The following is a 16,385-nucleotide window of genomic DNA, read 5'->3' on the forward strand; positions in this document are numbered from 1 at the left end:
ATGGCCATTACTCTTTTTCGCGATGTTCCTGGCAGAGCAGGGCAGGCCTCTCATTCTGTGGACCTTAATGACCAAGTGAACAGAGAAAACACAAATAAGAAGTACGGCATGACGTCACAGGTCCAATTCTGGGCCTGTGGCTCCCCGGCTATGACACACATATTCTCGTCTATGACCTTGTTTGTGACAATTTTAAGTCATGATGCGCCGGTTTAAAAAACCCCAGCTGTTTCAACAAAATGAACCAGACATGCGTTTTTAAACACCTATTTATTACCACCATAAAATAAGAAATTTGGAAAATACAAAGATCAGCTTATTTATAATGCGTCTGAAAAAAATTGAGGAACATAAGAAAAGATACAAAAGAAAGTAAATGAAGTCATATTCGTGTATATCGCAACTTTTTGAGACTCATTCTATGATCAAATCTATACATGAAGTAGGAGACAGAACCTAGGCATGCAGAGTAGTAACTCTCGTTGTGTCACTTCCTACCGTTATGTGTCTAATGCCCATCTAAACTAAAGAGATATAGATAGCCAGAGTTTTATAATAATAATATATGACATGATCCAAAGAGACTGAATAGGAGGCTGGTAAATCGCTGCCACCGTGTGGCTGCCATTGGAACTGTGAGCTGTCTTCTAGGAAATATTCAGAAGCCCTTTCCGATTTTTTTTTTAAATAGATGACTGTAAATAATAAAAACATTGATCATCATGTTTGTGTTAAACTTTTTTTGACAACTTATTTTTTTGAAAATTCACGTGAATTATATACTGGGGGGGGGGGGGGGGGGGGAAACTAAAACGAAGAAAAAAAACCCACCATATCCACAATGAGAATATTCATAAGCAGCCATAAGATACAAACGGTTTAGCAGATCAGATACACAACACGAACAGGCCAACAAGACTAATGGAGTTCCAAACACACTCGCTCCACCATCGATGTAGCCGAAAGAGCGATCGTAGATGAGAGAATAAATGGACACGGGGAGATCGAGAGACACTCTATAAACTCTTAAAAGTAGCATTAGTATTGACGGGTAGAGGGACGGAGTGGGCGAGAGGCTTGGAGTGTGTTCGGACAGGGCAACGGGAGGCCTCGAGGCTAGTTTTAAATAGCACCCTGCTGTGGAAGTTGCTGCTCCCCTTAAGCAGACTAGCCTCTGGGCCACACCCCTCCATTTTGTCTGTCTAACAGGTCGCCATGTTTGGTACCACACTCTTCTTGTGACATGAAGAACAAAGCGAGTTCCAAAAGAGAGAACCATCGCCAATCTTTGTCATCAGAGCTTAATGTGTTGTGCAATCCAAACACGGCAAACGTTGTTTGTGTGTGTGTGTGTTTGCACAAGTCTGATCAGCAGAAACCCCATTACATGCATGGTATAAAGGTACCCTAAAAACATCTTGTGAAGACAAAACTATATTTCTAATCTCTTTATAATTAGGATTACTCTAAGTTCTACCAAGTAAGCAGGGAGTTGGGCTGGGGGAAGGTGGGGGATACAATGAAGGGAAAAAAAAGGAGACTGGACAAGTAAAGAAAAAAAAAAGTGTACAGAGGTTGAAACATGGAAAAAAGTAAAACGCAGAGGAGTCCAGGCCGCCTAAGCACGTTCGCCACGGATGCGACGGGCCAGCTGGATGTCTTTGGGCATGATGGTGACACGTTTGGCGTGGATGGCACACAGGTTGGTGTCCTCAAAGAGACCCACCAAGTATGCCTCGCTAGCCTCCTGTTGAGGGAAAGCAAATATCCGTGAACGATAGAATCGTGTGTGTGTGTGTGTGTGTGTGTGTGTGTGTGTCCTAGGCCGCAACATTGGAGATTGGTATCTTAAACCACTTGAACCCTAGCATTCCTATTCTGGGGGTAACATTCACCAGAAATAGCAGAGCTACAAGCTCTTCTGGGCTTGTAGGGGGAAGAAACTGGCCAGGGAGGGCCCCAGTCAACTCTGTATTATTTGACCAAGTATAGAGGGTTCAAGTCAGGGGTGCCCACACACCTTTTTGACTTCTAAATTAGAGCTACTTTCAAAATGACCAGCTCAACAAGATCTACCCACTAAAGAACTTATCCAATTGCTGAAAATAGTTTTAACAGCGCTGTCGCTGACATATTAGACCAACACACTTGGGATGGGAAATGGATTGGGAAATTTTATATACAGTAACTTTGTAATGCTACTGACACTCTTGAAAACAACATTGTGGGTTTGAGCGGACGGACAGGCGCTTTTTGATGTCAATCAATCAAGTCACCTTAATTGAAGTCGCAGAGGCCAAAGATATTGATATTATATATTTCTAGGGGCCATGTTGTCATGTGGTCGACCTGCAGTGCACACCCTTTGTGATCTACTGGTAGATCGCCATGTACCTTCTGTGCACCCCTGGTTTAACCCATTTAGACCCGAGGACGATTCTACAAATGCAGGTTTTTCTGCAGGTTTTCTGAAAAACCTATGATTCTGTCAGTGGTGCTCAACTTTTTATTCATGTCAAGAACCCCGGACCCCGATCTGAAAATATGTTGTTCCAGGGACCTCCCCCCAGAAGCACATATCTGAGTTAAATTCTTTTTCGCTCTGAACAAATATACATTCAAAGAATTTGTGCCGCATTTTCACGATTTTTCTAAAATAGCAGGCCTACAAGCTCATTGCGCGGCACGCGCTATGAGCTTGTAGATCTGCTATTTTTCAATAGCTAAAGTGTGACATAATGTTAAAACGCCCAAAAGGGGGTCCCCGCTAAGTGGTAAATGTACATCATAGACACACATAGTACACAGACCCACCTGCAGGGCTCCAATGGCAGCACTCTGGAAACGGAGGTCGGTCTTGAAGTCTTGAGCGATCTCCCTCACCAGGCGCTGGAAGGGCAGCTTACGGATCAGCAGCTCAGTGGACTTCTGGTACCGACGGATCTCCCTCAGAGCCACGGTGCCGGGCCTGAAACAACAACAACAGCAAACCACACACATTACCAGCAATACCTAGCTATAGGCTTGGGCAATATACCGCAATATACCGTTCGTTTACCGCAATATTTGAAATCAATATCGGTAATATCGCGGAGTATATAAATAATACCGAATACCGTCATAATACTAATATCGTAATTTTACCGTCATGTAAATATGGACGTTTTAATAAACGTCTACATTACTGTATGTGTGTGTCTGTGTGATGAATTTACGAGTATTTTATCTTAAACAACTATAATTTGCCTAATAACTTAGTGTCCGTGCATTGACTGGCACTGACGCTGAATTACGGCGGCGAGGCGACAGCAGCATTGTCGGACCGCCTCCGCCCAGGAAAGCAAACAAAACATGGCGCCGGTGAGAGTAATAAGTCCTAGCAAGTTGGTTCGTAAAGAAACATCTGGAAATACTGCTGTTTGGCAGCATTTCTTATAGAGTAAATGTCTTGCAGAAAACAGTGAGTTGAGAAAACAGGCTTGAAAGGTTCACTCCTTGGACTAACCATCGCTCATTTATCAAGATTAACGTTTGTTTTAAACCAAAGAGAATAATCAATTGTTAGTTATATGCCATCCATGTGACCATCATCACCGAGGTTCAAACTCCAGAGGTTTTAAGCTGCTATAAGCAATAATATGTCAAAAATTTAATGACCTTTTTCTTAGCCAGTGAAGAGAGGAGAGTCCGCACACAGGTTTGTGTGCGGACCTGTGTGCGGACTCTCCTCTCTTCACTGTATGTACCTTAGTCCAGCACCAGACAGGAACTGGATGTGCGCTAGCCACCTACCTTTTTATACTTTTTCTTAGCCAGCAATGGCTAAGACGCTCCCAAAAAAATTTAGTCTCTCTAACACATCTAGGGTGCCACAATCTGCATTCAAAGATTTTCCTAGAAGCTCTGTCATTGGTCGATTTGCCTGTCTACTATGACCAAGCTTCTAGGAACATCTTTGAATGCAGATAAAAATAAATAAAGTCTTCTGAAAGGATATACTGCATATTCAAAGATCTGTGCCGCATTTTCACGAGCCCAAAATGGGATAGCTGAGGGTCACAGTGAACAGGAAGGATTAAATTGGTGTTTTGTGGATCAATCAACACTTCACCTGTAACGATGGGGCTTCTTCACGCCACCAGTAGAGGGCGCACTCTTACGGGCAGCCTTAGTAGCCAGCTGCTTACGTGGAGCTTTACCTCCAGTGGACTTACGGGCCGTTTGCTTTGTACGAGCCATGACGACAGGGTATCACACCTAGAGACAGGAGTAGAAGTATTCAGAGATTAAAATAGGGTACATTTTGCATCCCAAAAACGCTGTTTATAGTTGAGGACGGGACGCAATAAAACAACGACCTCTGCATCCATGGGATGCAGTCTACTGTACTACTGTACTGTTTTTTTATTCTAGTTTTGCTAGCTTTAGTTATAAGAATCATTTCTTCTTCTGTTTTCTACATGAATATAACCACATTATAACCATGTAAAATGAAATGGGAGTTAAATGCTGCAATTTGTAAAAATGGCAAAATATGACTCCTAACGTCGTTGAAGTGGGACTCATAAAAAGTCCCTGGGACTCCTCTAAAAGACCATCCCTGCATCCCGGGACTCATTACATTGAAAACCTATTTACATCACTGAGTATAATATGTGTGTGCTGATGATGATCAGGGCAAAAGCAATAATTAATTGTAGGATTGTTTTATTTTATTAAACAAAACCAATTGCCAATGTTGAATTATTATCACACAGTGAAACTCTAAAGATAGACATTAAAGTTATGGTTGGCCACCTGCAGTGTTGATTTCGTCGACTAAAACTAAGACGAAAAATGTTCGTCGACTACCTTTTTCCACTGACGAATATATTGACAATTTCGTCAAATAAAAACTAGACTAAAATGTTAGGAAGGGGCTAGTGGACAAGAGATCCAGTATAACTAAAATAAAAATTAGCTAGCTGCCAAAAACATCCCTGGCTACCTGGTGAAACTTTTTCTCCAGTGAAGGGTCTGGCAGCAGCAGCAGCACAAACAAACAGAGCCATGCCAATGCTGGACTAATTACCAACCAGACCAATCACAATCGCACACATCAGTGGTCCCCAAACTTTTTCATGTCAAGCAAGGATACCCAAAATGATACTCATTAGCCCTCGGACCCCCTATTTGGAAAATATATACCAAGGACCCCCCATAAGAGAAGCTTTTTACAGCTTTCAACCATTCCCCCCAATTTGACATGCATTAGTAAGTTGTAATTGTAAATTACAATTTAGTAAATTGTAAATTGCATTAGTCTACGGACCACCCATTTAATGGCATTTCTATCTCTGTATATATTATATATATATATTGTAAAATCAATGTTAATTTAACTCCGAGTGTACAAATGGAACCTGTACACTCTCAGAGTTACAGACCCATATAAGGGTCCATTTGGTTCCGGACTATCATTTAGCTGGGGGGGACCCCCCTGGAACTCCCTCAAGGGCCCCCTAGGGGGTCCCGAACCCCACTTTGGGAACCACTGAGCTAGAGAGAGAGGGGGCGGGACAATGACTCCTCCGTCACATCACAGGCCCCGCCCCGCCTCATAGCGCAGGATTATGGCCGCAGACGAGACCGAGACGCACTCAAATGAACCTACCAATATGCAAGGCAAAGGCGGGACATTAAACTTTCAAACATTTCAACAAAAACCGGGCTAATGTTGCACTGTACACACACGGCTATCAAAAGACGGTAGAGGACAAGTGTGTCTACCGGGAGAGCTGCACACATTATGCCAAGAGGCGTTAGATGTGGGCAAAGAACCGAGGTGAAAATGAACAACATGGAAGTGGAGACTGTGTCTGTCTGCCTGCAGTGGCTGCTACAGATAGAGAAAGGCAGTTTTCACGCGGCTGTGTGGGATTCTCCATTTCTACAACCGTCGAAATAAAACGGCTATTAAAAAAAAGACCACAAAAATGAACTTTAGACAGTCAATTATTTGGCTAAAACGGTCGTTAGTCGCTTCACGCAGACAAATCCGTTAGAAAATTGCAACTTACCAGGGGTGAACTTAAATGATTTTTGGTTCGCTGGGGGAAATGAAGTGTTATGGTTTCGTGTGGCTAGTTTCAGTGTTTACTATGATCACACAATGGGCGTTCAGCAGGAAAATGGCTGCCGGTGTCAATCATTTCTGTCTCCCACAATGCAACTGTGTGTGAAACGTTTTGTCAACACGAATGAAGAGAAGACGTTTCTTTAATCTTTAAATACACACACCATTTATTTTGAAGTGTATTTGTCTAAATGTTTTGATGAATTGAACAAGGTGGACCCTCTTGTAAACAAGTAATGCTTTATTGGTGTCGTCCACTCACAGTTAACAGTCTTTGTATTGAGTTGTGCTTGAAATGTAGGCTACTGTAATTCTGCAAACTGTTACTAAATATTTCAAACAATCAATTTTTAGCACAGTGTGATCACGTAAATCAGTGGTGGTTCCAAAACTATTTCATGTCAAGGACCCCCAAATTGACACTAATTTAATAGCGTTTTTATCTGGGACCAACATTTATATTGTAAAATCAATGTTAATTAGTTCCTAAAGCTGGGGACCCCTTGGAACTCTCTCAAGGACCCCTAGGGGTCCCCGGACCCCACTTTGGGAACGTAAATAACACAATGCCTTATTTATCAACTACATTAACCCCGGCGTCACTGTTTGTGTTGGTTTGGGGCATGTCAAATATTTCCACAATTTCCAGAGAATAGCCGAATAGGGTTTTAATGGTTAAAAGCACACAATAAAAGCACATGGTTGTGCTTTAAAGGACCACTTCACCACTTTTCAACCTCATATAATATATCCTTGCTAATAAAGTGAGTCTGCCATATCATCCAGATTAATTTGAATGACACCACATTAAAATAAAAAACATATTTTGATTGTCCACAAATATAAAGTTCTTCCATCTTTTTAAATATTTTCTTGCACATTGTTATAATGATATATCAGCCTGCAGTCAGAGTTCATAGTTTTAATGAATGGATGTGATGCATTGTGAGCTGGTAGAAAAGTATTCAAAAGTAATCTTGGAAAAAGCCCTCAGAGTTACAGACCCATAAGGGTCCATTTGGTTCCAAACTATGAGTTAGCTGTGGACTCCCTCAAGGACTCCTTTAAAAAATATTTATTTCACAGTAGTGTTTACATAGCATTAAACTTCTCTGTAGTGTTTACTGTTCAGTTACAGCTTTAAAAAATATATAGTAATTTTATGCCACAGCATCTGCATTTTGATCTGTGTCATGCTTTGAAAACGGCTGATCTACAAGCTCACAACACAGTGTTCGCTTTGATTGGTGTTTACAACCATGTATTATTAAGTAAACATTTTAATTTCAGGGGCTGCTGCAGTCAATGGGAAAATGTATAGATGTGTGGCATTTATATTGTAAAATAAATGTTTAACTCTGAGAGTGTAAAAATGGGTCCATTTGGTTCCATTTGTCCAATAGAGGCTTGTGCTCAACTGAGAACAGCATGTCTTTTTGTCTCCTTCAGGTGACCAACGTAGATTTGCTGTTTGTACTTTCCAGTGTCCAAGTGGCCAACAGTGGTGAGTTAGAAATGCCTAGAAATGTCAAACAAAGTAGTTTTTCATCTGAAAATAAGTATTGTGTAGCATGTGTTATAGCTACATTATCTTATGTGACTACAGATGGTGTGGCAATGTAAGAAGTGAGTTCATAGTTTTAATGAATGGATGTGATGCATTGTGAGCTGGTAGAAAAGTATTCAAAAGTAATCTTGGAAAAAGCCCTCAGAGTTACAGACCCATAAGGGTCCATTTGGTTCCAAACTATGAGTTAGCTGTGGACTCCCTCAAGGACTCATGGGGGTCCCCGGACCCCTTTAAAAAATATTTATTTCACAGTAGTGTTTACACAGCATCCGCATTGTGCTCAACTGAGAACAGCTTGTCTTTTTGTCTCCCTTTTCAGGTGACCAACGTATAATTCCTGCTGTCCCTACTTTCCAGTGGTCAACTGGACATTGTGGTGACTGAGGTGAGGTTGGATTAGCATTAAACTTCTCTGTAGTGTTTACTGTTCAGTTACAGCTTTAAAAAATATATAGTAATTTACTAATTTTATGCCACAGCATCTGCATTTTGATCTGTGTCATGCTTTGAAAACGGCTGATCTACAAGCTCACAACACAGTGTTCCCTTGATTGGTGTTTACAATCATGTATTAAGTAAACATTTTAATTGTCTTTGCCTTGTCTTTTTGTACCTTTTGTATTTCAGATAAGTGCAGAATTCATGAGGATTACGACCGTGCAGCTGGAGCCTACATTCATGTCGGCGTTGGACCGGTACACTCCCAAGCTGCTGGATCTCTTCCGTTCCAGAGGTGGAGCCCAGGGAGAAAGGCTGAAGAGCATTTTGGGACTGATGGAGGTAGATCAAATCTAAACTCACTCGCTCTTTAAGTGTTAACCCCTTTTGGTGTTTTAAGCATTATGTACTGCTCTAGCTGTTGAAAAATAGCAGATCTACAAGCTCATATATATAGCGTGGCACCGAGTGCCGCACTAGTATGAACTTGTAAGTCTGCTATTATTGAAAAATATGTGAATTCAGAGTGAATGTTTTTAACTCAAATCTTTGCTTCTGGGGGGGGTCCATGGAAAAACATATTTTCAGATTGGGGTTGGCGGCCAATTACATATATATTCGGGGGTCCTTGACATGAAATAGTTTGAGAACCACTGACAGAGACATGAGGTTTTTCAGAACTTGTCAGGATTTAGAAGGCATTTTGTAGAATCATCCTCAGGTCTAAATGGGGTAAATACCACTGTATTCTGTCATCATTGATATAGGACTCTCTCTCTCTCTCTCTCAGCACGGTGTACCTGAGAAGGACAGAGATGTTGTGGTTCGCGGCCTCATGGAGTACGTTCGAGAAGATGCAGGGAATCTCATCACATTTTTCAACGTAGGTGAACTTATTTCATGTTGTCTAGTAGGTTGATGCAGATGTTTGACACATCTGTTATCAACACTACACATCTTTGAACTGTACTGGAGGGATGAACAACATTTCTTCCAGAAGAAACTGTACATGCTGTGGAATATTATAATTGGGCAGCATGAATCCTCACATGGTCATTATAATCATCCTTCCTTTTTTAAAGTGGATGAGTGTGTGGTGTAGACTGTAGACCATTGGTTCCCAACCTTTTTATACTGAAGTCCATAATGCTGCTGCTCTGACAAACTCCGTCTAATCACTAATCGGCACAACTGATATTTCTAATGATGAATCTGTTCTCAAATCTTCTATTATTATACTATACTAACGGCTAGGTGTGTTTTTATGCTCAATTCAGCATGGTGTGTTTTTATGCTCAATTCAGCATGGCTAGATACTAACTTATTTCAACCCCCCCCCCCCCCCCTCACTGATGGCACTCTCCTCAAGAATCCCTTTGACAACCAGTCTCATAGATGACTGTTGTAGGCTGGCCACATGATTCATTTGATTGGTTCAGGCCAGGGTCTGTTAGTTTGATATCTATGCTTACATAATATGTGGATGTTTTATTAAACTATGGCAATTTCATGTTGCAGGACACCGACAACTTGGAGGAGATACAGGAGCGGCTCACAGTTGGAATCACTGTGTTTACCTCTACGACCAGTGACAGCACAGACGTCTGCATTGTCCTGGAGGGTGTGGAAGTGGTGAAGGGACTTGGAACAATCGCCAGGGCCTGCTGTGTCCTCATGGGTTTATGCTATGCGCTCAACCTCAGTTACCCAAAGCTGTTAAAGTACACCTTCGAGATTTTCCAGAAACTCTTCTTGGAGCTGGATTCTGGCAAGCTAACCCCAAAGGTCCTGAACCTCAAGATGAAGCTTCTGTCTTAAGCATGCCAACTGCCGTTCAGGTTTTTACATGGTAGTCAGACCATGGTTGCATTTCGTGCACTTTACAGTAACTGTTTATGCACTTTGTTTGTGTCAACTGCCGTTCAGGTTTTTACATGGTAGTCAGACCATGGTTGCATTTCGTGCATTTCGTTTTATGCACTTTGTTTGTGTCAACTGCCGTTCAGGTTTTGACATGGTAGTCAGACCATGGTTGCATTTCGTGCATTTCGTTTAATGCACTTTACAGTAACTGTTTATGCACTTTGTTTTTAATAAACCAGGTAATAATGTGAAATCGTGCTGGTGTTTCCTTTGTTGTTTGAAGGTCACAATTGTTTTAGTCAATTTTACTTACCATCAGTGTAACAAAACGGGGTATTTATTGTATGTTGTACAAGTTTAGTAGTTTAAGGCCACAATAGTTTTTATTTAGTTTTAATTATTAATGGAAGAGTGTATTTTTGATTAATATGAACTTAATATTTTTGCTTATATTTATGGAAGAGTATATTATTTTTGATTAATATGAACTCAATATTTTTGCTTGGATATTAATTAATATTTTTAATTATATTAATGGAAGAGTGCATTTTTGATTAATATATACACAATATTTTTGCTTAGATTTAATTGATTTTTAAATTATATTTACATCGGAATAAATTATTAATTTGAATTAGATTTACTCAATTCCAAGCTATTTAGATTTACTTAATAATAATGAGTGTAAATTGTTACACCAATTTAATTGACTAGTTGCTGTGTAAGATTTCTTACACAGTCTGCCTGCCTGCCTAATTGTCCATGAGTAGCTGTCTGTCTGCCTGTCTATGAGTAGCTGTCTGCCTGCCTGCCTAATTGTCCATGAGTAGCTGTCTGTCTGCCTGTCTATGAGTAGCTGTCTGCCTTCCTGCCTGTCCAATTGTCCATGAGTAGCTGAGTAGCTGTCTGCCTGCCTGCCTGCCCAATTGTCTATGAGTAGCTGTCTGCCTTCCTGCCTGTCCAATTGTCCATGAGTAGCTGTCTGTCTGTCTGAGTAGCTGTCTGCCTTCCTGCCTGTCCAATTGTCCATGAGTAGCTGTCTGCCTGCCTGTCCAATTCTCCATGAGTAGCTGTCTGTCTGCCTGTCTATGAGTAGCTGTCTGACTGCCTGCCTGTCCAATTCTCCATGAGTAGCTGTCTGTCTGTCTGCCTGCCTGCCAGCCAGCAAGTTGGTTAACAGAAAATAAATTGTTATGGCTGAGTAAAATAAAATACAATAAACACAATTTGCCTGAAAATAGATTACCCAGCTATGACCTTTTTCATGAAAAAAAATGAGTAGTGATATGGCTGACTGAGTAAAATAAAACAATCTACCTGAAAATAGATAGCTATAAGTGAAGAGCAATTTCCGCAATTACCATTTCCGCAATTTCCATTTCCGCAATTTCCTCAATTTCCATTTCCACCATTTGGCATTTCCGCAATTTCCATTTCCGCAATTTCCATTTCCACAATTACAATTTCCGCAATTTCCACAATTTCCATTTCCATTTCCAACTATTAATGGCAGCTGGGTTTCATCATTCAAATAAAATAGAATTCTGTCCGTTTAGCTATAAAATTATGTCAGGGAATAGGGATACACAGTATATGTCTTTCATTTGCATTGCATCTCCCCCCCCCCCCCCCAAGCTTTTATTTTCGTTCGAGTAATAGTACAACTCTAATAGTATTACTTATAATAATGTAATTAAAGATAACTTCATTCAGATTTATTTATTTTTATTTCATTTTCCAGATTTTTTTTTCTTCTTTTTTTTAGATTTTCATTGGTGGGCCAGTCATAATGGTCTGAGGTATAAAATACATTTATGTCATTGTCTTCTATTGCTGTTATACTTGCAAAAAGTGCATGACATATTTATGAGGTATCATGACTCATATATGAGCTGAAATGTTTTAAGTATTTTTGCCACACTAGCAGGGGTATTATATTGAGTGATTATGTATTTTTGTGAGGTATCGTGAATCTCTTAAAACCCATTTTGACCTGAGATCAGATTCTAAAAATGTCTTCTAAATCCTGACAGTTTTCTGAAAAAGCTATGTTCCTGTCGGTCGTTCTTCGATTTTTCAAAAATAGCAGAACTACAAGCTCATAGCGCGCCACCGAGTGGCACGCTATGAGCTTGTAGATCTGCTATTTTTCAATAGCTAAAGCATAACATAATGCTAACACCAAAAGGGGTTCCCTCCCAAAATGGGTTAATATTAACTTCCTGTTATTACTTTAAATAATAAAGTTTATGAATAATGAAACTTTAAGTATGATAATTTCATAGTTCTTGAGCAGTTAGCAAAAGCAAAAATATTGGAAACAAGGGAAAAAAACATTGGCCGAGAGCCAATACACTACTGTACTTGTCATGCCTGATTAAACATATAATTGTGCTTTTTGGTTTCATTCAGATGGCTTATGAAGAAAATACATATATTGCGATAAATGTCATGTGTATCGGTATAACAGCTCATACAAGACTTGTAATGTTATATGCATACTATGAGCTTATAATAAAATGTTTTAACTTAACTATCAAGAATAATCATCTCAAGAGTAAGAGTCTCATCAAAAGTCCATAGTGTTTATGCAATGAGAAGGCAGTATCTTTCTCATTTACTTAAAAGTAGAAAAAGTACCACTTCTAGGAACAAAAACAAAGGCATTTCTTTTCATTTTCCAACCCAAAAAGTCAACAACGGTGTGCTTAACACCAATGACATTTTCACCTAACTTTATTCATTTATTCCAGTTCACATTGGTTCTTTGAAATAGCTGGAAACCCCTCTTACACAAAATAAGTATAACAGGCATTCGTCCGTCCCCTCTCCAACTCATATATACTGTACTGAATATTTCCCACGAGTCCAGAGTGACTGCCATATTGTTTGGTCCCTCTTACAATGAAGAACAAACGAGTACCAAAACATCCCATTAGATTTCAATTAAATTTGTTTATAGCAAAGTTACATAAAAAATGGCACAGTCACAGAGTAAATGAGATATTAATAACCCCACTATATTAATTTAAAGTAACCCATTGCAGTTATTTGACAAACATCCAGATCTCGAGTCCCTCAACCCCAGCATATACAGGTGGTCTATGTATGTAAAACCTGACTTATGCTGAAAATGGCCGATCTACAAGCGCCATGTATGTATTGTGAGCTTGCAGACGGGCTATTTCTGGTGCGCGATATTGGGCGCGAAAACCAAGTATAACGGGGCATAAGAAGAGAGAGGGTGGCCGTGATGACTTACATACGTTACCTCCTGCAAACGACTTTGTGCTGCGACGTCCACAATAGTACACGATGGATATCAAAGTATACACAGAACTGTTCTGTAAGTGAGAAAGAGAACATGCATTTCTAAAATGCAAAACCTTAATCCCCATTAATGCTCACACCCTGCGCCGCTCCTAAACCCCCCCCCCCCCCCCCCCACCCCCCAAAAAACAAAAACAAAAAAGAAAATCCATTCTTACTAGTGATTCTATTCATGTACATATATTTTACATTTTTGCGGCCCTGGTTTTAACGTACCTCATGTCTTTAATATCATATACCTTTATGACTCGGTACCGTCTCAATCATTCAGAACAACATCTATCCCTCCCCCCCAGACCGTAATCTCTGGTACATTCAGTACTTTCCGTATAAAGTCTCTTAAGATTTTCTTTACAATTCATTAAAAATACATAGGAACAAAAATAATGGTCTTAACGACAGTCCCACTGTCCAGCAGAGGGCTGCGTATAGTTAGCTCAGTGGAGTCTTTTATTATTTGCTTTCTTTAACGTAGCTAAAACGACTAAACTAAACTGACCGCTCCTCTTCATTCTGTACGTATCTGTGTCTCTGGCCTCTGCAGGGCCAGGTCAGTCTGAATAAAGGCGCCCTGTCCCAGGGCCGTGGAGTAGGCTCTGTTGTTGTGGGTAAAACCAGGGTTGGGGAAGGAACCGGAGCCTCCGCGTTTCTGAACCGGGGGAGGGGCCGCCTGTGGCTGAGGTACTGGGTGGAAGTCGTCCAGGTTGTCGTAGTGGGACGGCACCACGGTGGCGTTGCCGTGCGCCTGGTAGGAGTAGTCTCTCTCCAGCTCGGGGTTGGCCTGGTTGTTGTAGTGCTGCTGCTGCTGCAGTCGGACACTGTGTGACCTCTCGGGCTTCGAATGGGCGGCCGAGGGAGCCGGCGCCTGTTCGTCTGTGCTGTGGTAGCCACTGGACGCTTTGACCGTGCTCTGGTGGTGGTCGTGATCGGGGCATTCGTACCGCATTTGGAAGTTCCTTTTATTGGGGTACCCTTGCTGCTGCCAGTGCTTGGAGCCTCCTCCTCCTCCTCCACTGAGCTTGTCGTCTCCAGGCTCGTGCCGGCCGCTCTCCTGCTGGTAGGAGAGGCTGTGGCTCACGACGACAGCCGGAAGGGAGTGCGAGGATTGGCATTTCTTGGAGCTCTGCTTGCAGGCCGGCCCGTCCAACTTGTCACTCAGCGTGCTGAGCTGACTGTGCTTGTCAGTGTCCATGTACAGGAGGACGTCGGGGTCCAAGTGCCTGGCGTGGTACCTCCCGTCTTTGCTCTCCGCCGCGGCCGCCGCCATCAGCAGAGCTTTGCCGGGGTCGGACTTGCTGCGCAGGTGCAGGGTCTCGTAACCCGACAGCATGTCCGCGGGATGCGCGAACAGGCCCACGTTGTCGTACTGAGACAGGACGGGACCCTTGATCTTCTGCCTGGCCCTGCTCTCCCTGCGGATGGAGTGCATGCGAAGCCTCTCCGACTCCTCGGGGTCCCAGGAGAGGTAGACGGGAGCTCCCTTACTGGAGCCGTGGCCGGGGGGCATGATGTCCCTGCTGACGAAGCTGTGCTCCTTCCCGGGCAGGAGGACGTGGCGGGAGAGGTAGTGGTACCCGCTCGCCTTGCCCGCCGCCGCCGCCGCCGGCCGGCCTCCGTTGGACCCCGAGTCTCTGCCGCCGTAGGAATGAAAGTGCCGGAGGCGTATGGTCCCGAACGGGTCCACGTCGTAGTAGGGCGCCGCTTCCAGAGGGCTGCCGCCCGAGTAGGGACTGTAGCGGTACTGCACCCGCCCGTTCTCAAAGAAAGGCTGCAGCTGGGTGACGTGATAGTCGTTCTGCGAGGACTGCTGCTGCTGCTGCTGCTGCTGCGACGGGGGCTGTGGCGGTGGCGGCGCCACCTGCTGGTAGGCCTTGCACTGATACATGGGCCTGTGGTAGAAGAACATGTCGTCGTCGGGGGGAGGAGGGGGGGGGACCTCCGTCCGCTGGAGGAGGGGCACCGGGCGCACGGCGGTGGGAGGAACGTGGAACGAGTGCACTCTGCGGATGGTGGGGTATCCCTGGACTCGGTCCATGGCGGCGTAACCCTGACCCTGGTGCCCGAGCCCGGGGGAGACGTACCCTCCTCCTCCTCCCCCTCCCCTGCTCCGGGACTTCATGGAGTGGTGGTAGGACCTGGGGCCCAGCGTGCAGTAGCGGTTGTCGGTGGCGCGGGCGGCGCTGGTGTAGGGTATCTGTAGAGGCTCCGACTTTGAGGCGTAGGAGAGGTGCGGCGGGGGGGGCACGCTGTCCGGCCGGTAGTGGTGTTGTTGTTGTTGCTGTGGCACAGACTGTGGACCCACGGGAAGGGGCCGCTGCTGCTGGTGGTGGTAGTAGGCCACGCCCCCCCCCGGGGGCTCCGGTGAAAGCGCCTCTCCTTTGGAGTGGTACAGATAGGCCTGGGCGGGCTGCTGGGCGGAGGTCTTGCGAGGAGAAGGAGGGTGAGGGTGAGGCAGAGCGTCCGCTTCCAGGACGTGGAAGGAGGCCTCGGCCTGGCTGAGCGCCGCCGCGGCCAGCCTGCTCTCGATGGAGCGGATGGGAGGCGTCGGGGGCGTGGCTCCGTACGAGTCCCTGTGTTTGAGGGGCTCCACGACGCAGGGCTGCACCGGCTTAATGGCCTCCCAGGGCTTCTCCACGGGCTCCGCCGACGTAGGGGCCACTCTGGCGCTGGCCTTCGCGTGCGACTGAGGCTGCGCCGAGGGCTGGTCTTCACGCGGCGGCTGAGGGTGGAGCTGTGTCTGGGGATGGGGCTGTGAACGGGACTCCGTTTGAGGGTCCGTCTGTGTCCGAGGGTCGGCCAGAGTGTGAGGTTGAGGCTGTGGCTGAGGTTGTGTTTGGGGCAGTGCCTGCTTTCTAGCTTGCGGAGCTGCCTGCGGCTGCTGGGGCGACGGTTTGGGAAAGGTTGGGGGTGATACGGTCTCCTCGGCCCTGACCTGGGGAATTAAAACGGCATATTGTTATTGGACCATTATTTCAGATTAACTCGACCATATCTTTGACCTGAGACAACTTTGAAGAGCAGGTATATTTATTTTGCATGCTGTCCCAACATCCTTTCTGTATTTGTAAC

The 16,385-nt window shown here is 43.9% G+C and overlaps 3 protein-coding genes across 6 annotated transcripts in view; 1 reads left to right on the plus strand and 2 right to left on the minus strand.

The window, feature by feature from the left end:
* Positions 1 to 255: 255 nt before the first annotated feature.
* On the minus strand, positions 256 to 6,209 carry h3f3c (H3 histone, family 3C). Its single transcript, XM_080779668.1, has 4 exons — positions 6,060 to 6,209; positions 4,112 to 4,257; positions 2,815 to 2,968; positions 256 to 1,747 (listed from the first exon to the last, which is right to left on the minus strand). Exons 2-4 carry the CDS (start codon positions 4,237 to 4,239, stop codon positions 1,619 to 1,621), a joined length of 411 nt encoding a protein of 136 aa, XP_080635794.1. The 5' UTR covers positions 4,240 to 4,257; positions 6,060 to 6,209; the 3' UTR covers positions 256 to 1,618.
* A 2,130-nt stretch (positions 6,210 to 8,339) lies between these two features.
* LOC308327194 (uncharacterized protein) lies at positions 8,340 to 10,222 on the plus strand. The gene is made up of 4 exons (XM_080780420.1): positions 8,340 to 8,465; positions 8,914 to 9,006; positions 9,642 to 10,049; positions 10,130 to 10,222. Exons 1-3 carry the CDS (start codon positions 8,364 to 8,366, stop codon positions 9,939 to 9,941), a joined length of 495 nt encoding a protein of 164 aa, XP_080636546.1. The 5' UTR covers positions 8,340 to 8,363; the 3' UTR covers positions 9,942 to 10,049; positions 10,130 to 10,222.
* A 3,218-nt stretch (positions 10,223 to 13,440) lies between these two features.
* The window catches only part of arhgap32b (Rho GTPase activating protein 32b), a 72,448-nt gene continuing 69,503 nt past the window's right edge, over positions 13,441 to 16,385 (minus strand). For all 4 annotated transcript variants that reach the window (XM_080780773.1, XM_080780772.1, XM_080780771.1 and 1 more), the window contains one exon: positions 13,441 to 16,248. In XM_080780773.1, the coding sequence (XP_080636899.1) occupies positions 13,825 to 16,248 (2,424 nt within the window). In that variant the 3' untranslated portion in view covers positions 13,441 to 13,824. The remainder of the gene's footprint in view (positions 16,249 to 16,385) is intronic.

This window comes from Protomyctophum bolini (assembly GCF_963924005.1).
Source record: "Protomyctophum bolini genome assembly, chromosome: 13".
In the NCBI taxonomy this organism is placed as follows: domain Eukaryota; kingdom Metazoa; phylum Chordata; class Actinopteri; order Myctophiformes; family Myctophidae; genus Protomyctophum; species Protomyctophum bolini.